Source organism: Pleurodeles waltl, chromosome 7, assembly GCF_031143425.1.
Source record: "Pleurodeles waltl isolate 20211129_DDA chromosome 7, aPleWal1.hap1.20221129, whole genome shotgun sequence".
In the NCBI taxonomy this organism is placed as follows: Eukaryota; Metazoa; Chordata; class Amphibia; order Caudata; family Salamandridae; genus Pleurodeles; species Pleurodeles waltl.
In genome coordinates, this window is record NC_090446.1 from 934,820,740 (window position 1) to 934,843,023 (window position 22,284).

The window sequence follows — 22,284 nt, forward strand, 5'->3', positions numbered from 1 at the left end:
CAATCCGATAGAAAAACATATCTACATCTAAAACACAGGCAGAAGTTAAACAGGGTTAAATCACACATGGCCCAAAAAAATAATGCCTGCGATGAAGGTGCCTCCTGGGAATTCAAGGTCATTTGAAGAAATGAGGGGGACATGGATAAAGTTAACTGCAATGGGACCAAAGTCCCAGAATAGCACCACTCTTGCATTAAAACACTTGTGAATTGTTCAGGGTTTTGACAATGCTCAAATCTTAACTTTATGCAGGGTGTGTGATGCACATCAGCTAGGTGGCTAGAAACCTTTTGGGAAGTGAATCTATCAGAGCAAACTCTGCAAGTCTACAGGTTAAAAAAAAGCCTGTCCTAAGATTTACTACTGGCCTAGCAGATAGCAATAGAGATAATTACCAATTTTCGCCCCCCCTCTTATCCCAGAACCCAATTTACCATGCAGTGTTTGGAAAGGCAGGGATGTGGAATTGCTATCGCCTGATGCCAGGGACATATTGTTTGGGGTCAAAGGCAACAAGTTTTCATGTTTATTTTGTCTTTGGGACAAGGCCAAACCCCCTGCAGCAGAACCCTTTTGGCTGCCAATTTACAGAGAAGGGACTGTCTGCAGTTGAGGTAATATGTGTGTCCATGTGCTAATGGCTTTTGAACTTGTATTTATGGTTCATTATTGAAAAGCCTTTATTATTAGGGCGAATGCTGTAACAAGCGTTACAAGGTTACACTACACTACTGACAGTGGTTCTAGTAAAAAAAACAAAAACATTTAAACACATTTGAAAGGTTTGACAATATGAAGGTAAGTTTAATGCTCACTGATTATATGCAAATGTTTGCAGAAGCTAGTGAGCAAGAGTGATGATTCTTTGCTTTCAAAATAAAATGTTCAGAAAAAAATGCAAGTAGGAAACGAAAACGAATCCCTACTATGACATTTTAGGTGCTATTTCTTTGAAGCGTCATTTAGTAAAATATGTTGATGCATGGTAGTATTTCCAAGAAAAATTCCTAATGGAAAATCAGTGTAACATTTTCAACAAGATTATGGGAAGCATGAAAATAAACAAGCACTGGCAAAGCCTACCGATCCAACATTTGTTGTGAGTCTTTTAGTTTCGTCAATGCATGTCTTGTTTTGATGTGGCTTTTGTAACACTTTACTGTTGTGGGAGCCACCAGGCCCTCACCATTGTAACAAACACAGGCAAAAAGACAAAAAAAACAACAACAAAAAACGTTTTAAAAGCATACATTGCCACCAGTGGTGTGACAAAGCTACCCTGTGTGTGTGTGGAGGGGGGGCCCTCCAAGTTCTTGGCAGAGGGGCCCCCTCCAGTTTCGTTATGCCACTGATTGCCACAGTAGTTCCTGGCACTGAACAAAGCTACTTTGTGTGCCAATATTCTCCTTGCGGAACAGCAGAATGCGATCACTCACAGTAAAGCCAGCCGATAGATGGAGAGAGAGAAATAGAATATTAATAAAAAACAAAATGTCTTGGTCAATACCAGACCTAATTAGGGACCCAATTCTTAAAGAAAGTCACAAAAGTGCACCCAAGCTATATGTCTTTGAATTAGTGGCTTTCATGAAGTCACAAGAACTTACAGAAGTAGACCAGGAAACTGTACTCCTAGGAAATATCTGTGAACTGTATTTTAGCACAAGCACTTTTGCATTTGTAGATTTGCTCATGCGAAAATCCTTACAAGTTCATGTTGACTTCAACCACTTTCTTCCCAATTCTGGAAGAACTTCTACTTCTGCCATTGTCATGAGTAAATTTCCAACCTTTCTAAGTATGGGGAAAGATTAGAGAAGAGCTAGTGAACATCCTTAAAACATGCAAGGTAGTAGGTTTGCAGACTCAAAGGCATTCCAACCCTGGAACTATTGCTTAGTGCTTCCTCCAGCCCCGGTACGTAGATCTGCGGAAAGGTAGCAAAATAAAGAACTTGCTATACTAGGGGTTGAAATTGTAAGTATTCAAGTCCTACTATAGGATTTGCTCTAGCATGATCAGAGAGGCTATCAGAGCTATGACGGAATGAGATTGCTGCCATAATTTGTCGCCGCACTACATGGCACCAGACGGACAAGTAGATATTTTTACAGGACAAGTAGCTTTAAGAAGCAACCTGTCCCCTGGACAAGTAGATAGTTTATTAAATTCCCCAACCCCGTAAAGGGGATGCGAAGAGTACATATTATGGAGGGGAAGTGTACTGACAAGCCTCTAGTGAAATAAGAACCTATATCCCTTGACACGTGTGGACCATCAGGATTAAAGAAGAGGTACGTATCACAAAATGGAGCCATGAGACATGACAAATGTTGGGTACGAGGCTCTAACCTTTCCTAAGTCAGCATTATGGGCAGGGAAGAGGCTTAAGAAGACTAATTAGTTGTTGTATGGAAACCATATGAAACACAAGCATGTTCAATATTTCTCTTACCATTAAATGTTTTATAGCAGCAGTACACCCTGATTTGCCAAGCTGTTTAGAGGGGATAGACGGAGACAGACCTCTTTGACAGGGTTTTGAGTTAATTTTGAGAATGTTTGGCTAGGTATGTGATGTCCATCTTTAGCAGTTATAATCACAGTCTACTTTAGTTGTGAATGCTAGTGAGGTGAAAGTGCATCACCATGGTTTTTCCCGTACCCATGGGTTGCCTGTACTTATCTCTCTGATCATCCCTAAATGTCTTGCGAAACTGACTTCTAACCATGGCCTGAGGGCCTGATTCTGATGGGGTAACTCATCACTCTAATTCTGCAATCATTGGAACTGTGTGCCTAGGGGAAATAGTTCCTGAAATATCACAGGTTAAATCTCCAATCCAGACCCTTTGTTGTGAACAAATATCCAACTAGACACCGGAAAACCACGACCGCAAATGGTGGACAAACTAACTCCTAACCCATAATCATTTTAAAAGGGAACTCTAGGGTGTTCTGGCAAGCGCAGCCAACTACTGTTCCCTCCAAAGCCAAGTGGCAACCATACCTTTAATAATAATAAATTAGCACTGCCACTGGACACTGGTGACCATATGATGTGTCAAAGCAGTACTCCCACTTGGAAGAGAACAGGGGCAAACCAACAAACTCCATTTTGTAGTGATGGCACTTCATTCTTCAAGTGGTGGAGTGTTTAGGTATTTTTTTTTAGGTTCTTGTCAGATGAACAGCTGTGCATTCCGGAGCACATTTCTTTAACTCAAATCACAACAACAAAACTGTTAGCTTGTCCCTTTGATCATTTGACTTTGAAAACAAGAACCACAATGCTTCTGAAAAGGCCATAGTGACACAAACAGTCACTACAAAGGATAACAATAGTCATAAAGCTCAATGTTAAACAAAACCTCAACATCTATGAACTAGAAATGCGTTTCCACTTCAAACTCTAGCCCAGGAGGTGGTAGGCATTTCTAGCTTCTCTAGGGAGCTGGAATTAAAGTGTAAAATTCTGAACTAACCTGTAATAAGTTAGATTTAGTTTGTGAAGAACTACCTGGACGGTGAATGCATTAAGTGCTATTTAAAATGCTCTTTACTTAAAGTACCATACTTCTCATGAGTTTTGTAACCCTACGATATAGTGTAGATTAAAAGCCTTCACCTGTAGTCTCCACTACCAAGCGAACATCGGCAAGTCCTAACAGGGACTTAGTCATGGACTTTTAGCGCAACAGTATTGTAGCACCATGTCTAATAACATCAGACTGGCCTGAAACCCTAGAATGAAAATGTCACTTACCCAGTGTACATCTGTTCGTGGCATCAGTCGCAGTAGATTCGCATGTTCTGCATAGCTCGCCATCTGGTGTTGGGCCGGAGTGTTACAAGTTGTTTTTCTTCGAAGAAGTCTTTCGAGTCACGGGACCGAGTGACTCCTCCTTTTGTCTCCATTGCGCATGGGCGTCGACTCCATCTTCGATTGTTTTTCCCCGCAGAGGGTGAGGTAGGAGTTGAATTGTAGTAATAGTGCCCATGCAATGGAGTGACTAAGTATGCACGTATCTAAGGTTGAGATGATACATATATAAATAATTGAAAGTAACTTCCAAACTGCTACAGGCTCCCGGGGAGGCGGGTGGGCACATGCGAATCTACTGCGACTGATGCCACGAACAGATGTACACTGGGTAAGTGACATTTTCAGTTCGATGGCATCTGTCGCTGTAGATACGCATGTTCTGCATAGACTAGTAAGCAGTTATTTCCCCAAAAGCGGTGGATCAGCCTGTAGGAGTGGAAGTAGTTTGAAATAATGTCCTTAATACGGCTTGACCTACTGTGGCTTGTTGTGCGGAAAACACGTCTACACAGTAGTGCTTGGTGAATGTGTGAGGCGTAGACCATGTGGCTGCCTTACATATTTCTTGCATTGGGATGTTTCCTAGAAAGGCCATGGTAGCACCTTTCTTTCTGGTTGAGTGTGCCCTTGGTGTAATGGGCAGCTGTCGTTTAGCTTTAAGGTAGCAGATTTGGATGCATTTAACTATCCATCTGGCTATACCTTGTTTTGAAATTGGGTTTCCTGCATGAGGTTTTTGAAATGCAATAAAGAGTTGTTTAGTCTTTCTGATGTTCTTTGTTCTGTCAATGTAATACATCAATGCTCTTTTGACATCTAATGTATGTAGTGCCCTTTCGGCTACGGTATCTGGCTGTGGAAAGAACACTGGAAGTTCCACTGTTTGATTTAGATGGAACGGTGAAATAACCTTTGGCAAAAATTTAGGATTGGTCCTTAGGACGACTTTATTTTTGTGTAGTTGTATAAAAGGTTCCTGTATAGTAAACGCCTGAATCTCGCTTACTCTTCTTAGGGAAGTAATGGCGATGAGAAATGCCACCTTCCAGGTTAGGAACTGTATGTCGCAGGAGTGCATGGGTTCAAAAGGTGGACCCATAAGTCTAGTTAGGACAACATTTAGGTTCCATGAAGGAACAGGTAGTGTTCTTGGTGGTATAATTCTTCTAAGGCCCTCCATGAATGCTTTAATGACTGGTATTTTATATAGGGAAGTTGAATAGGTAGTCTGCAGGTATGCAGATATTGCTGCAAGGTGAATCTTAATGGAAGAGAAAGCTAGGTTAGATTTTTGTAAGTGAAGCAAGTAACCCACTACATGTTCTGGAGTTGTGTTTAATGGTTGTATTTGATTAATATGGCAGTAGCAAACAAACCTCTTCCATTTACTTGCATAGCAGTGCCTGGTGGATGGCCTTCTTGCTTGTTTTATGACTTCCATACATTCTTGGGTAAGTTGTAAGTGCCCGAATTCTAGGATTTCAGGAGCCAGATTGCTAGATTCAGCGATGCTGGATCTGGGTGTCTGATCTTTTGGTTGTGCTGTGTCAACAGATCTGGCCTGTTGGGCAATTTGATGCAGGGTACCACTGATAGGTCTAGCAGCGTTGTGTACCAGGGTTGCCTTGCCCAAGTTGGTGCTATCAATATGAGTTTGAGTTTGCTTTGACTGAGTTTGTTTACCAGGTAAGGAAGGAGAGGGAGAGGAGGAAAAGCGTAAGCAAATATCCCTGACCAGTTCATCCATAGGGCATTGCCTTGGGATTGTTTGTGTGGGTACCTGGATGCGAAGTTTTGGCATTTTGCGTTCTCCCTTGTCGCAAACAAGTCTATCTGAGGTGTTCCCCAGAGTTTGAAATAAGTGTTCAGAATTTGGGGGTGAATTTCCCATTCGTGGACCTGTTGGTGATCTCGAGAGAGATTGTCTGCGAGTTGATTTTGTATCCCTGGTATAAACTGTGCAATTAGGCGAATTTGGTTGTGAATTGCCCAATGCCAAATTTTTTGTGCTAGCAGGCTTAACTGCGTGGAGTGCGTCCCTCCCTGCTTGTTTAGATAATACATTGTTGTCATGTTGTCTGTTTTGACGAGAATGTATTTGTGAACTATTATTGGTTGGAAAGCTTTTAGTGCTTGAAAAACTGCTAGAAGTTCTAGGTGATTGATATGCAGTTTTGTTTGATGTACGTTCCATTGTCCTTGTATGCTGTGTTGATCGAGGTGTGCTCCCCACCCTGTCATGGAAGCATCTGTTGTTATTACGTATTGTGGCACTGGGTCTTGGAAAGGCCGCCCCTTGTTTAAATTTATGTTGTTCCACCACAGAAGCGAGAGGTAAGTTTGGCGGTCTATTAACACCAGATCTAGAAGGTGACCCTGTGCTTGAGACCACTGTGATGCTAGGCATTGTTGTAAGGGCCTCATGTGCAGTCTTGCGTTTGGGACAATGGCTATGCATGATGACATCATGCCTAGGAGTTGTAATACCATCTTTGCCTGTATCTTTTGTGTTGGATACATGCGTTGTATGATGGTGTTGAAATTTTGAATTCTTTGTGGACTTGGAGTGGCTACTCCCTTTGATGTGTCTATTATGGCTCCTAGGTATTGTTGTACCTTGCGTGGCAGAATTTTGGATTTTGTGAAATTGACGGTGAACCCGAGTTTGAAGAGGGTTTGTATGATTTGATTTGTGTGATTTGAGCACTGTATGAACGAATGGGCCTTGATTAGCCAGTCGTCCAAATATGGGAACACATGTATTTGCTGCCTTCTTATGTGTGCAGCGACTACCGCTAGACATTTGGTAAAGACTCTTGGTGCGGTTGTTAATCCGAAAGGCAGTACCTTGAATTGGTAATGTATTCCTTTGAATACAAACCTTAGGTATTTCCTGTGCGATGGGTGTATTGGTATATGGAAATAAGCATCCTTGAGGTCTAAAGTTGCCATGTAGTCGTGTAGTTTTAGCAATGGCAATACTTCTTGTAGTGTGACCATGTGGAAGTGGTCTGATTTGATGAAAGTGTTCACTACTCTGAGGTCTAGGATTGGTCTCAGCGTTTTGTCCTTCTTTGGTATCAGAAAGTACAGTGAGTAAACTCCTGTGTTTATTTGTGTGTTTGGCACTAATTCGATTGCATTCTTTTGCAATAGTGCCTGCACTTCTATCTCCAGGAGATTGGAATGGTGTGTTGTTAAATTTTGTGCTTTTGGTGGTATGTTTGGAGGGAATTGTAGAAATTCTATGCAATAACCATGTCGGATAATTGCTAGAACCCAAGTGTCTGTAGTGATTTCCTCCCATGCTTTGTAATAATGACCTATTCTTCCCCCCACTGGTGTTGTGTGGAGGGGGTGAGTGACATGTGAGTCATTGTTTAGTAGTAGGGGTTTTGGGGCTTTGAAATCTCCCTCTATTTCTAGGGAATTGCCCTCCTCTATATTGTCCCCGAAAACCTCCTCTATACTGTCCTTGGTAAGTGGACGGTGTTGCTTGTGAGGTGCTGGCTTGTGTGCTTTGACCCCGAAACCCCCCTCGAAAGGGCGTTTTACGGAATGTGCTGTAATTCCCTCTGCTCTGCGGGGAGTAGAGTGCGCCCATGGCTTTGGCAGTGTCCGTATCTTTTTTGAGCTTCTCAATCGCTGTGTCCACTTCTGGACCGAACAGTTCTTTTTCATTAAAAGGCATATTGAGAACTGCTTGTTGAATCTCTGGTTTAAATCCAGACGTTCGGAGCCATGCATGCCTTCTGATAGTTACAGATGTATTAATTGTCCGTGCAGCTGTATCTGCAGCGTCCATGGAGGAACGTATCTGGTTGTTGGAGATGGTCTGTCCCTCCTCAACCACTTGTTTTGCCCTATTTTGGAAGTCCTTGGGCAGATGTTCAATGAGATGTTGCATCTCGTCCCAGTGGGCTCTGTCATAGCGCGCAAGTAGTGCCTGGGAGTTCGCGATGCGCCACTGGTTTGCAGCTTGTGCTGCGACTCTCTTACCAGCTGCATCGAACTTGCGGCTTTCTTTATCTGGGGGTGGTGCATCTCCAGATGTGTGAGAGTTGGCCCTTTTCCTAGCTGCTCCTACAACAACAGAGTCTGGTGGCAGCTGTGTAGTGATGAAAACCGGGTCCGTAGGAGGCGGCTTATACTTTTTTTCCACCCTTGGTGTGATTGCCCTACTTTTGACCGGCTCCTTAAATATGTCTTTTGCGTGCCGGAGCATACCAGGGAGCATAGGCAGGCTTTGGTAGGAGCTGTGGGTGGAGGAGAGTGTGTTGAACAAGAAATCATCCTCGACCTGTTCTGAGTGGAGGCTTACGTTATGAAATTGTGCTGCTCTAGCCACCACCTGAGAGTACGCGGTGCTGTCTTCTGGTGGAGATGGCTTTGTAGGGTATGCCTCCGGGCTGTTATCTGACACTGGGGCGTCGTATAGGTCCCATGCGTCCTGATCTTGGTCACCCTGGCTCATGGTGGTGTGAGCTGGGGAGTGAGATGGAGTTTGTGCTGGTGAAACGTTAATCACGGGCGGAGGAGAGGGTGGTGGCGTAACTCTTTTCACCACTTTTGGTTGTGGTGCTTGTTCCGTCTGGAACTCCAACCTTCTCTTTCTCCTAATGGGGGGAAGGGTGCTTATTTTTCCTGTCCCCTGCTGAATGAAGATACGCTTTTGCGTATGGTCCACATCAGTTGCTTGCAGCTCTTCCTCAAACCTATGCTTTTGCATTTGGGAGGTTAGCGAGTGCTCTTCTGTATAAGAGCCTGAAGCTGGGTCGCTTGCAGTTTGTTTCGGCGTCGAAACTTTGTCTGCGTGTTTTTTCGGCTCCGAGCTGACTTTTTTCCTTTTCGGGGCCGAAACCTCTCGGCGTCGATCTGTTTCGGTGCCGCTGTCTCGGCGTCGAGCCGTGTCCACACCGGCATCTCGGTGTCGAGGCTTGTCTCCAGCACTTTCTCGGTCCCGAGAAGGCTGCGTGCCGGTGTCTCGACCGGAGTCGGACGATCTCGGCACTGTTTGGGCCTTTTTCGGTGCCGACGGTCGGTCACCGAATTTATGGGTCGAGCCATGGCCTGGTGGCAGTGGCGTCCCCTGAGCCTTGTAAATGTTTCTTTGTGTGGTTTTCGACGTCTTACTCACGGTTTGTGTGTCGTCGAATCCTTCGGAGTCTGAGTCTTGGATCGAGAAGGTACCTTCTTCTTCCTGTTCCTCGAACTCCCGTTGGGCTGTCGGTGCGGACGCCATTTGAAGTCTTCTGGCTCGACGGTCTCGGAGTGTTTTTCGGGACCGGAACGCACGACAGGCCTCGCAGGTGTCTTCGCTGTGCTCAGGTGACAGGCACAGGTTGCAGACCAAGTGTTGGTCTGTGTAAGGGTACTTATTGTGGCATTTGGGGCAGAAACGGAACGGGGTCCGTTCCATCGGCGTTCTTCAGCACGTGGTCGGGCCGACCAGGCCCCGACGGAGGATCGAAAAACTACCCCGAAGGGCACCGGAGCTCTTCGATCTTCGATGCGGTGTGGAATGTAAGTACGCCGATCCCGAACGCAACAATACCGACGAAAATCTTCCGAAATTAGCTAATTTTCCGTTCCGAAACTCGGAGCGACAGGAACACGTCCGAACCCGATGGCGGAAAAAAAACAATCGAAGATGGAGTCGACGCCCATGCGCAATGGAGACAAAAGGAGGAGTCACTCGGTCCCGTGACTCGAAAGACTTCTTCGAAGAAAAACAACTTGTAACACTCCGGCCCAACACCAGATGGCGAGCTATGCAGAACATGCGTATCTACAGCGACAGATGCCATCGAACATTGTCTTTTGCCTGGTCACACTCACTATTCATTTATGAGTCCAGATGGCAAACAGTTCGAAAATAGCCTTGGTTTGAAAAGTGACCATCGTATGGATCTCGATCACCAATTTGTCACATGCACAACTCCCAGCAGCACACATTATTAGACAGGACTTCACAGACACACATATACACACTTACATACACTCTCTGTCCCCACAAGGCAATTTTGTTTTCATTTAGAAGACATTGACTTGTGGGGACCTGGGTTTAGGTACCCCACAGTGCAATCAAGTCTCCACAGCGTGAGTGTGTTATCACACCCAAGTCTCCACAAGTATAGCAACACAAACACACATGCCACATAGATTTGTATTAACACTCACAGCAGCCAATTCAAATACCTCTCAGATACATCCCAGTGCACATTAAATAGAACCCTACGCTTAACCCAACACAGCAGAGATAAACCACATAACTGAGTACTGCTGTATGCACAACACTCTTCTCGCACACATAACACACACACAATTGTTCAACAACTGAATGGATATACAGAACCCTGAACAACACTGCCCAAATATGCAGCTGACTGGCTACTACGGCAGTCAACAAAACATGCTTCATATAGCTAACCAACATCTGCTGGGTAGTAGGCAAGCAAAATTAATGAGATAAATAAAAAAACATAACTGAGGATGACACACCCACCTGAAAGAAGCACCACCCTTCATGACACTGCACATTTCCACAAACCGAATCATACTACGGTCTGAGATGGAATCTTCATAATAGGTAGAAAGGGAGCCCCAAACTATCAAATTGATGCGACAGGGCATTGCAGCATGATTGCGTGTTACAATATATATATTTAAAGTTCATACCATTTCTGTGAGGTTCTCGGACTACCTGGACTTACTAGTATACAAAACTATGACTATTCACTCCACCAGGTGTACCAGGGTTCACCATACCTTAAACTGTCTCCCAACATACTGACCTCGTGGTGGCCTAGAGTGCTCCTGCTTAGAGATAAGCCATTTCTGCACAGAGAAGTCATCAGCTCCAGTCCACACACAGTCTGGATCTACTGGAGACCACTGGGCGCACAGAAGGCGACCACGGTGGCCTCTGTAGTTACACAGGGGCTCCTCCTTCAGGACGTCCCACACCTTCAGACAGGGAAAAGCAGAAAAAAAAAAGTTTGAAACAATCTTCAAATGCTTACAGATGCCCCACAAATGAGAATCTTTTAGGTCACCTAGACTCTACCAAGGCAGGGTCTTGTGTAGTATTTAATTATAAATAGACCTCATTCTTGCTCCAGGAAATTATTTTGTGTAATTAAGCAGGGACGTCAGAAATGTTTCTCCGGGGATACATGTACATGGGTTTCAGGGTCAATTTTCAAGGCACTAGTTTGTGCTGATGCATTTGTGGGCGAGTAAGACAGTTTGCAGGTATCACAAGTTACCAAATTATTGAATTAGAGACCAAACAGGTATTTAGAAGCAGGACATAATAGCATAGATTGGGCAACATTTCCCAACAGTACATGGGTGCAGTAAAATTATGCATCAACATGTGCACCAATCGACTAATGCCACCATGCAATTTCTGCACCACTTGGTCGACAAAAACCTAGTTTTGCCAAATTGCACTGCATCAATGTAAATGTAAGGAAATGCCCCTATTTATAAGGTCACTCTCAAGTTTTTGAACTGATCCTGCTGTTTTTTTCGACTCAGAGTGCACCGAGGTCTGCTAACCAGACTTCAGTGCCTGTGCCCTTGCCTTTACCCTTAAACTGATAAGCTGAATTGGCTTTTATCCAATAGGCTGAACTAGCTTACTGGTAAGTCCCTAGTGAATGGTTGTGCCACCGTGGATGGTACATGATTAAACAAGACTCCCAGCATGCCATTTGCAGGCTGGAAGAGCAGTTCAACTGCTGGCCTGACTTTGCCATTGAAAGCAACTGCAAAGCCAGATTTCCCCCCAGTATTTGTGTAAGTCACAACTATGGTAGGCAAATCGAGTCCTGAAGAAGGGTGCAACATATTTCACAGGCAGAACATACAACTGTCATTTTCACTATGGAAAAGCTTGTCACCCAACAGGCAAGTGCAGAGTTACACGCTGACCTCTCAGCTGTGCTAATTCTGGAACTTTGCGACCAAAATGGGTCATTGAAGGTATCAAACCACACGTTACATTAAGGCCGTCTTGATTCTCAGTTCAAGATTTATGTAACAAATTGCAATGTGGAACTTTAGCAAAGTTGCCACTTTGTTGCCTTCAGTCCCCTGTGCCCATACTGGCTGCACATGGGGTCTGTAACCAAGAATTTCCTGCCCTCCTGGGGAGATGTGCTAACGACTCCCAGGAAAGGATACAATAGGAGTCTACTCTGGAAGGAGGTGTCACCTTCCTCCTACTTAAAGCCACACAGTTGTTGACCCAAAAGAAGAGCTTCAGAGGAGAAGTCATCTTTGTAGGCAAATGGGTAATCCTTGGGAGAGGGACTGCTCCACTGTTCAGACAGACTGGCTGGCACTTGGGACGAGAGAGGGGAAATCAACTGTCAAATCGGTTTTCCAGGCGTGTGTGGCACCCTTGGTAGACACCTCTGGGCTGGGCTAGGGAGCTCCACAGGCTGGGAGAGGGGTGCTGCTATACTGGAAGTGGGCAGAATGGTGCATCCTGCGATGCCCAGATGCCACCCTTTGCAGAAAGTGGTCGTCGGGTGGCATCCTGCCATGAGGAAATTTTCATACCATATGTAGGGCACCCCAATCTCTGATCTCAACTGGACTGGAAGAGGACAGAAGGTTTGCCCTATTGCACCATGGAACCAGCAAGGACAGGCTGCACCAGTGTGGACTGCACCTGTTGAACCTGGTGGCTAGAAAAGGAGGGGGAATTGTGCTTGCTCTGTCCTGCTCGACGAAAAGTAATCTCCAGAGCCCAGCCAAAGTCAAAAGACTCCAAGGGTCAGTGAGCAGGCCTCCTGTTCACAGCAATGGGACACAACAATAAGCCTGCTGGGGCAAGTTGGTAGACCAAAGTCTTCAACCTGCTGCCAACCTGCAGCACCAGGAATCAGGACCCGACGCACAAAGTTGCACCAGAGTTCTGAGCCCAGGAGTGTTGTCTAGTGACAGCTGGTCTTCTGCTAGCACCAAGAGAACTTTTAGGTATGTCAACAGCGTCATCAGGACCGCCTCACCCCTTTTGTGGACCATGGAGTAGTTACAGCAAGATGCCTGTCAACCGCATCGCATCCACAGCATCCTTTGAACATCTTCAACATCCTTCTTCCTTTGCATCAGGACAACTTCCACAGAAAAGCCAAGCATACGATGAAAAGTGCCTGGAACTGAGAGAAGACTGCTTCACCTGTTGAGGTAACTGTTACTGAGAACCTTGCTGGTCCCCCTGACAGGCTCCCTACCAAAACTTCAGCATTTCACCTAGCCCAAATGTTTTGGTGAAAACATTTCTAAATGTCAAATTTGTAGAATTTCCCAATGCTTGGTCGCAGTTGAGTGAGAAAACCCGTTTTACAATATCTTGTAAATTCTATATCTCCAGAGTCCTCGGTGAATCTTTTTCGTTGTAGTGTCTAAAAATACAGTGTATTTCTATAAATTGGGGTTGGATTTCTGGTGTCTCTTCTATTTTTTCTTCAATTATTTTGGTGCTGTCTAAATTCTTTACAGTTGTTCCTTTGTGTATGCCTTAATGCTCAGAGCCACCGCTACCCAGGGTTAAGCTGAAGGTGTGACAAGCAAAATCTAAGGGTCCTAAAGGGGCTGGTAAGTGTATTACTCGGTGAGGCTGCACAACCACACTGTATAATACACCACATTTCCTCACAATAAAGAATAGGTAATCTACGGCCTGATGCACAAAGCCACTTTGCGCTTGCAAAGCCAGTGATTCCTAAAATCACAGTTTGTGAGTGCAAAATGGATTTTTGTTAAGTACTAAACCCATTTTCTTATTTGGGAACACATTACTGTAACACAAAATGGGTTCAGAAACTCATAACTCGCCAAGTGGATGGGGTAGTTTAAGGGGCCCCCTCCAAACAGTGATTATTAAAGGCATGTATGTAGGAAAGCACCATTTTTGACATGGCTAGTCCCCACTTTTTGCCTGGTTTCCGATATAGCTTTGACTGTTAGTGTACTGGGTCCCTGTTACACAAGTCCCCAGTGCCAGATCTCTCTCCCAAAAACTGCACAGCTGTTTTACACAATTGGCAAACTCTTTAGCTACCACTGTGAGGCCCTAGTAAATGGTGCCCCTGGCACCTAGGGCCTGGGGTACTAAGGAAGCTCTCTGAAGGTTGCAGCACCAACTGTGCCACCCTCAGGGACCCCTCACCAAATGCACACAAGTGCTGCCAATGCAGACTGCGTGTGTTGGTGCAGGCTAAATTGAAAACACGACCTGTCACACACCCCTGTGTGTCAGATTCCCAATCACTGCATGTGCCAGGTGTAAGTCACCCCTAAGGCACAGTGCATCCAGGCACATGTGAGGGGATATATGCATGCACAGATATGCCCCTGTTATGTCTCCGTTGAATCTGAGACATAGTAAGTGCACAGGAAAGCCACTTCAAATGCATGTGCTGGACAGTGGTCATTACGAGTTCCCCAGCTACATGATAGCTTCTCTGAACCCTGTGAAGTTTGTTATCAAACATCTCAGAATAATAAACCCTCACTGACCCCAGTGACCGATTCATTAAAAAATGCGCATAGAGGGCACCTTCGAGGTGCCCCCTGAAAACCTACCAGCTACTAATGTGATGATTGACTAACTGGTCGCAATCAGTTCAGCCACCACTGACTGGTTTCTGGCCGCCCAAGGTGAGAGCCAGCGCTCTTGAGGGCCTGAGACAAAGGTATGATCTGGGCAGAGGTGTGACCTCCTCTCCCAAGCAGGATGGACAACCCAGGGCTGCCTTTGTAATGCGACCCTGATCTCTCCAGATGGTGGCCCTGACCCCACTTTTGGCAGCAGCACAGGCAGGAAAATTAGTGGAGTGCCCACTTCATGCCAGTCCCACCTCTAAGGTGGACGAGCAGAAGTGGACATTACTTTCAAATCCTCCATCTTGCTTGGAAGGAATTAGTCCAGTGTAGCCTCACCAATCTTGGACTCTCCAGAGAAGCCTGCAGCCTCTTCATGCAGGCCCCCTTCTCCCACAGGCTTGTGGAGAGAGAACATCCAACAGCTATAGCAACCACTGCACCCGTGACCCCTGACCCTAGCTGAAGTGGGTCACTGATGCCAATGATGACCCACAGCTCCTAAGAGCTTGCGTCCACCATGGGTCCACCCAGTTGCAAAGCTGCCGGACTCCCCCATGATTCCTGTGGCCTCAACACACAGGACCCCCTGACTGAGTGCTCCCAAACGTGGAAAACTGACACCTAAAGACACCCCTGCAACAAATGCTTAACACTACCCTCTGATAAGTCTAACTGCTCAGCCACACACTACCACTAATAGAGAATTACACCTTTTTTAGCCTCTGACATACTAATTGGGAATCCACTGTACTCTCTGCACAGTGTACTTCATTTTAGTGCACTATATAGAGATCCAGCTTCCTACAATGTATCAATGTTCTTGCAACCGAAATCCAGTCGCAAAACACTGAGATTTTGAAGACACCTCAATGGAGGTGTTTACCCATTCACAAATAGGAAGGTTGTTAGGGAGTAGCATTGGTTCCTGGGACAAACAACTCTCAAACAAACAAAAAACTTTCTTTTTAAAAGCAGCCTTAAAGAAAAATTGGCTACTTTTCTTCAAATGACTAAAAGGTAATCACAGACATGGCGATCTGCTGAACCCAGCAGGCCACTACATTTGCAATGATATCCTAATGTGTAGCAATTTTGAACCATGAAAATTGATGAGGCAGGTCAAGTTGTGACCCACTTTGATTTGGAATTTTGAGAACCGACTTATTAGTACAAAAGTTGGCTTGCAAAATTCCTTTCCATTTTCAAAAAGTTAGTGAGCAATTAGCAACCACTTTTTTGAAAATTGAAATTCAGTACATCAAGCCCTGTCTGCAACAGGTAGATTACACTAAGACATAAATCAGTATTCTATGGCCAGTGGCAGACTAAGAAAAGCAATTGTTTTTCAAGTGACGGAAAATTGCTATGGCCCAGAAGAAAGTCTTCTTCAACAGTGCAGATGGAGATTGTGTTTGTTTAGTTTCACCTCCTTAATGCCATCGCTCAATTCTTAAAAGAAAATCAGTTTTGCTTGACACTTACCGAAAAAAAAAGACACACCCATATCAGCATTAAACTGTGGTCTTCGAATGCTACAGTTTGCACCTTTAGAAAAAACTGTAACTATAGTTATAATAATTGGGTCTATGCATGCATATCAAAATATATTGCGCGCCATAAAGGGCAAATACTGCTTTTCAATGGGAAAATAATTCGTTTGGGTTGGAAAGGTACCAATTATGCCGACATCAAGATTTCTGGTCTAAGTGCTAGAGAGGAAAAAAAAGCAGGAAGGATATTTGCTACAGTAAGCAGTCTGTAAATCTCAATAATCTGCTCACCTGTGCAGTGCCATCATAGCAAGCAGACACCAGCTTTGCATCGTGGTGCGGACTCCATGCCAATCCAGTTATCTTTGCAGTGTGTCCTGACAGGGTTCGGAATGGCTCAGTGATAATCTGTGGTGTCTCCAAGTTGCCCTCTGGAAAAAAAAGGAGCTACATAAAAGATTTGGGTCCACTGGCAGTTCCTGATGTAACAATGTAACCATGCATACTTGCGTCCAGTACACAGAACATGGGCTAAATATCCCAGGAGAGAGCTGTCCTTCCACCTAGCATGCTGAACACCATCCAATCAAGAAATCAGTGCCAGGTAGAGCTGTGCTTCAACTCATTACACCGTGAGCAATCAAAATAGACTACAATAGTCTTGTCTAGGTGAAGCCCAACCCCGCTTACCAGACAAGAGCGCTGATTCAATCAAGTGGAGGAAAATTAACAAAAGGAATTTTGCTCTACCCGATTCTGGGTTGGTAGGTTTTCCACACCTGTTTTTCTGAGTGCTGGAGATCCAGACCAAAATTTCCCACTAGTGATTCTCGAAGGAAAGGTCACATGAGGTTGCAGGTACAGCAGCAGCCAAACCTCAATCCTCATTTTTTTCCAGATAGGGGATCCATAAAAGTACTCTACCTGCCAAAAACACCTTCCCTTTCTCTCCCCTCCTCCCATCACTCCCTTCCCAAACCCTCAACCCACCAGAGGTTCCAACACACATTTACCAACAGCTCAGAGTTTTAGTCACTGCTTTTAGCTTTTGGTGGTAATGTTGGGCCTTCTCAGGGGTTTAAATGCTGCTAGAAATACTGTCCTGTACTGATGTCTTTGGTATTCCTGTTTATAAAGTCCCACAGGCTTTTGGGTCTCTGACTCCTATTTCATGTGTTGAATCAACTGACGGAGTTTGAAGTGCACAGTGGTAAGGTGCCACAGTTTCAGGATAAGTGCAGGAATTTTCCAACTGATGGCTAGGCAAACCGGTGCATCATCAGAGAGGGAGCGGGAAGGATTGTACAGCCCAGCACTGAGGAGACGGTCAGCAGGGAGATTAAGAAGTAGTCCAGGCAGGACTGAGTTTTGTAATCGGAGCGGGCAGATGTTTATGTTCTCTCGGTGGGATACAGAAGTGTTGAAATGTCTTGGGGCCCCTGATTGTCGCGGAGATCATGGAGTAGTGCCATGCCCTTACTGTTTTGGGAGTCTATGGAGCTCGTGCAATCTAGCACAGAGTTCGGAGCTAGGTTTCAGTCACCTCCTAATATGATATGGGAGGTGCAGAGCTCGGTGAGGGGTCGATGGACATGAAGAAGAAGACGGATTTATAGCCGGTGGGGACGTATATGGAGTCAGCACTGAAAATCTTTACGTCGACCCCAAGTTTGGCAAACACGTACTGATCTGCATCATCGGATCAAGTCTGGAGTTTTGTATAGGGGAGGAATTTATGAATAAATATGGCCAATCTGCGTTATCTGGACCCAGTTGCCTCTGCACTGGGCTCCCAAGTATGGAACCTTCCGAAGTGTCACAGCTAATCATGACTCTGCATACCAGTCTCTTAAGCTTCTCAGATTCCTTTAATGACAGTGCGTTTCTTGGAAGAGAGCTATACCAATGTGTTTTTAGGCCAGAAATGACAGGATCTTCTTGTGTCTAATGTAAAAGGTCAATCCACTGAGACTGAGTGTGACAATGGTGAGGGGTTGCATGGCCATGGCAGTGGTTGGGGTTGAGCGGACAGGGTTCATGGTAGGGAAAGGTTGGCTACAGTACCGAGTAATGCAATCAGCCGGCCTGATGTGTGGCAGTGACGGAGTGAGAAGCCAAGGGGCAGGTAGCGGGAGAGGGTGGTTAGGGAGAGGGTTGCAGACAGAGATAGAAGGCAGGTTTAGGGGAGCAGATGCTAAGGGGGTAAGGGACACCAGGAACATTCTTCGACTAGATTGGGCCTAGTTGGACAGAGGCACTGCAGGTGCTATGGGGTCGCCTGCAGATGGAGAAGTGTGTAGGAAGGGGGTGATGGCCATAGGGCCTAGTGAGGCAGCAGTAACTGTCGCTGGCAGGTGAAAATCATGCGAGGAGACAGGGGACGGTGGGGGTACGGGGTTCTCCCGATGGCCAGTTGTGGAAGTCATACAAGGTACCGGTGGACGTCTGTAGTCAGGATGTGGAGGAGAGAGTGAGTGGTAACGTGTAGGGAGGGGATCTGATTGCTGAAAGAGTGTGAGTGAGGAGTGGTGCCCCATCAATGCCAATATAAATACACTTTATACGTGCACTGTGGCCAACCCACCTGGCCAATATTGAGCATATCAATACTTAGAAATACTTTTAACATATCAGGAATATGAAAATTAGTTCCAAGGCGGCCTACCACAAATCGGTGAACACCCTTAGATTGAATCCCTTCACTAATAACAGGACCACATGTCCAGCTGTAACTGCCTACACACAATATCTAAAGATACAAAAATTAGCAGCAGGCGATCTACGCCTACACTTTCATATTAGGGGTAATGTACCTACCAGACGGGAGAATATTCCATTATAGATTGCTCAAAAATGAACCAGCTTGAAGCAGTTTCTCCGTACGGGACATCAAGATAAACACAGAATTTTCACAATGTGCTTGCCACTTGGGAGGTTCCCTCCATTGCCGACTGTACCACATGGGGTACAGTCTTTGCTGCAATATATCCCATAACCCTTGGTACACCATCTGTTGCTGCTTTACCAGATGTGTTGAAACAGATACAAAATGAATAAGTGGCTGCCCCTTCCCTGGACTCGGGATGAAGTTAATTGACAATTTTGCCACATTATCCTTAATTATTTTAGGAAACATAAAAGGGGAAGCAGCAGCATTGTCAGTTCGCCAAAATCTCATGCAAGTTCGATTAATAGGTCAGGAGCAAGAGTTACCAAAATTTATTGCTGAAATCTATACATCCACAGGTCTCGATAAACTAGGGCCCAGACAAAAAAAGCCACAGTTCAAAGATAATCCTGAAAAGGATAACACCTAGCAAGCACAAGAGTCTTAAAAAAAAAAAAAAAAAAAAAAAAAAAAAGAAAAGACTGGGGATAAATAAAGATCAAATAAAGATCAAATAAAATCATGGGGACAATCTACACTGCCGGAGAGCTCTGAAAAATGTTAATTTATGTAACCGTGATAAGTCTAAACAGCCTGACAGGTATCAATATACTGATACATGCTCTTCTAGCTACTTTCAGGACTCATCCAACAAATGATCCGAGTGAGAGGGGCAGTCAGAGCACAGACAAGAAGAGTACGTAAAACCGAAAAAGACTTCACAACCCTCATCTCAAATCATCATAAAAAAGGAAGAGAAATGCCCTCAACAAAAGCCCAATTCAAAAACAAGAAGGTTGCCGGAATTTCAGCGAAATATGCCACACATACTGAAAACATTACTGCGGGAACAGGACGTGGGTGTGACTCTGCTAGACAGTGTTGGAGAGGTCACAATAGTTCGCCAGATTCTGCAACAGTTTCTGGATGCAAAAGTAACTAACAACTACATATAAGGCGAAACCCCTGATCGGTGAGTCGCCGCTCCAGACAGAGTATTTAATTGAACATACAGATTAAGGAGACATAATGCACACAAAGTAATTTTCTGGGGAACACCAACACTTAGTTATGAAATTCTCTTGGCTGAAAAAGATTGGCCACCGGAGTTCGTTAGAACTCTCCCACAAGAGAAAGATGTGGTTTTGCCATCTTTTTCAGTCCTAGTTCCTGAGCAAGTAAAGCAAGCATACACTGCAGACTGGGCTCTCGTACACGACCCTGCATTATACCACAACCTTGTGGGCTGGGATAAAGACTCATCATGTAGTACCCATAAGATCCAGCTCGCAAGTGCAACCCCAACACCCAATAAGCAAAAGCTTTAGGGAGAGAAATTCTCTCACAACTCGAGTACCAGAGAGTAACTGATCTCTGAACAACCCCTTGTTCCCAGTACCTAAGCCGGATCACTCCTGTAGCGTACTCTTAGATTAAAGACATTTAAATAGCCACACACGCACATTTGCAATACAAAACTCACATCGTACAGCATTAATAAACAATATTGTCCGTAAAAAAAACATAAAACAACCCTAGATATTTCTTAAGGAATTTCTGCCAAAACATAGCGCCTGAAAGCAGGGATCTAACCATTTTCTCCGTGCTTGGCTACAAGCGCAGTTTTTGCCGGCTCTAACTGTGTAACATCAATATTACATGATATTGATCCACAAGAATTTTCCTGTGTCGATGGCATATCTGAACACTCATTTAGCCAGAGCAGATCGCATAGTTTTGCAGAACATGGTTACAAATTCAATTTCCTTTCTCAGTGTTCTGTTCCTGACATACGAGTTATCAAATGAAAGGAAGAGCCTTGCACCACACTCCCTTGAGAAGTGTGCTCTATTATAACCTCTAAACGCCACCAAAAAACTACAACCCTTGTTAGGAATTTTCAATTTGGGCAGAACATACATACCAGATTATGCACAACGCATAAAACCACTGTACGATTTAATTTGCCCCGATTTTTGCAGAAAACGGTGGACACCAGAATGTACACAAATACTCAGATCACTATAGACTGACAATGCTTGAAGCACACACGTGTAAAAGAAACAAATCTAGTCATCCGGATAATACCGGGTGCCATTGGCTTTGCCTGTGTCACATTCAATGAAGGTGATTGCCAACTGCATATAAATCATATTTATATTCAAATGCTGAAATGCGTTTTTGTGTCCACTAAAAAAATACTGGCTGCAGTTCAGATGGCTTTCATTAACGAAATACCACTGGCTCAGGGAAAATGAATCTTTGTTGTTAATCCCGTTCCAGTCTTAGAGGCTATCACAATGGCTAGCGTCCCAAATACAAAAGCCTTACGTCCTAGATGGATACAATGGGCAACTTCCTTGACTGCTACTAATGAAGATTACGTGCTTGCTCCTAAATTACAAACTCAAGAATTTCTCCAGTGTGAACTGGAATTACTGATGCCCACTGACATATTGCCTCTTGATCAGTATAAATGTATCATATATATTGCCGGTTCAGCTCAGCCTTCCGTAGGCATCTAACATCAATATTCCAAGGCTTGTGCAACTGTTTATAAAGGAATGAGGGATGGATAGTTCCACCCTCAATAAACCTTACGTAGTCCCTTGAAGAACTGCAGTGCACAACTAGCTAAACTAAGAGCTTTGATTCTGGCAGTGTAGCATACGGATCCAGAATTCCCCACTCAGAGTGTGCGATTCATATTAGTGTGTCCAGTCTTTCAATGAAAACCTGCATTACTGGCATCTGAATGGGTTCAGAGATTCTAAAGGAAATACTATTAAGCATAACATGCTATGGGCTAAGATGGCATAACAGATAGTCTGTCATAGGATCATGTAACAAATACATTGAGTCACCAACGTGTTGGAATACACGTTGTAGGGAAGTCATTGGCTGATGAAGCAGCCAAATCATCAGTCATTAGTACTTCAATCAATCAATCAATCAGAGAACTTATTAAGCGCACTATGTACCCGTCAGGGTTTCGAGGCGCTGAGGGGGGAGGGGGGGGAGGGGGTAGGGAGCTGCTAGCGTTTGAAGAGCCAAGTCTTGAGGAGTCTCCTGAAGGGGAGGAGGTCCTGGGTCTGGCGTAGCGAGGTGGGGAGAGAGTTCCAGGTCTTGGCGGCGAGGAAGGAGAAGGATCTGCCGCCAGAGGTCTTGCGCTGGATTCGGGGGACGATGGCGAGGGCGAGGTTGGCAGAGCGGAGTTGACGTGTGGGGACGTAAAAGTTGAGTCTGGTGTTGAGGTAAGTGGGTCCGGTGTCGTGTAGAGCCTTGTGAGCGTGGATGAGGAGTTTGAAGGTGATCCTTTTTTCCAGGGGAGCCAGTGGAGGTCTTTCAGGTGGGGGGAGATGTGGCATCGGCGGGGTATGTCGAGGATTAGGCGGGCGGATGCGTTCTGGATGCGCTGGAGTCGTTTGATGTCTATTGTTGGGATGCCTGTGTAG

General features: G+C 44.9%; 1 protein-coding gene across 2 annotated transcripts in view; it reads right to left on the reverse strand.

Moving 5' to 3' along the window:
• Window positions 1-22,284, reverse strand: part of GEMIN5 (gem nuclear organelle associated protein 5) — a 330,369-nt gene that overhangs the window by 152,684 nt on the left and 155,401 nt on the right. For both annotated transcript variants that reach the window (XM_069199624.1, XM_069199625.1), the window contains exons 15-16: window positions 16,234-16,373; window positions 10,624-10,795 (exon numbers count right to left, since the gene is read on the reverse strand). In XM_069199624.1, the coding sequence (XP_069055725.1) occupies window positions 10,624-10,795; window positions 16,234-16,373 (312 nt within the window). The remainder of the gene's footprint in view (window positions 1-10,623; window positions 10,796-16,233; window positions 16,374-22,284) is intronic.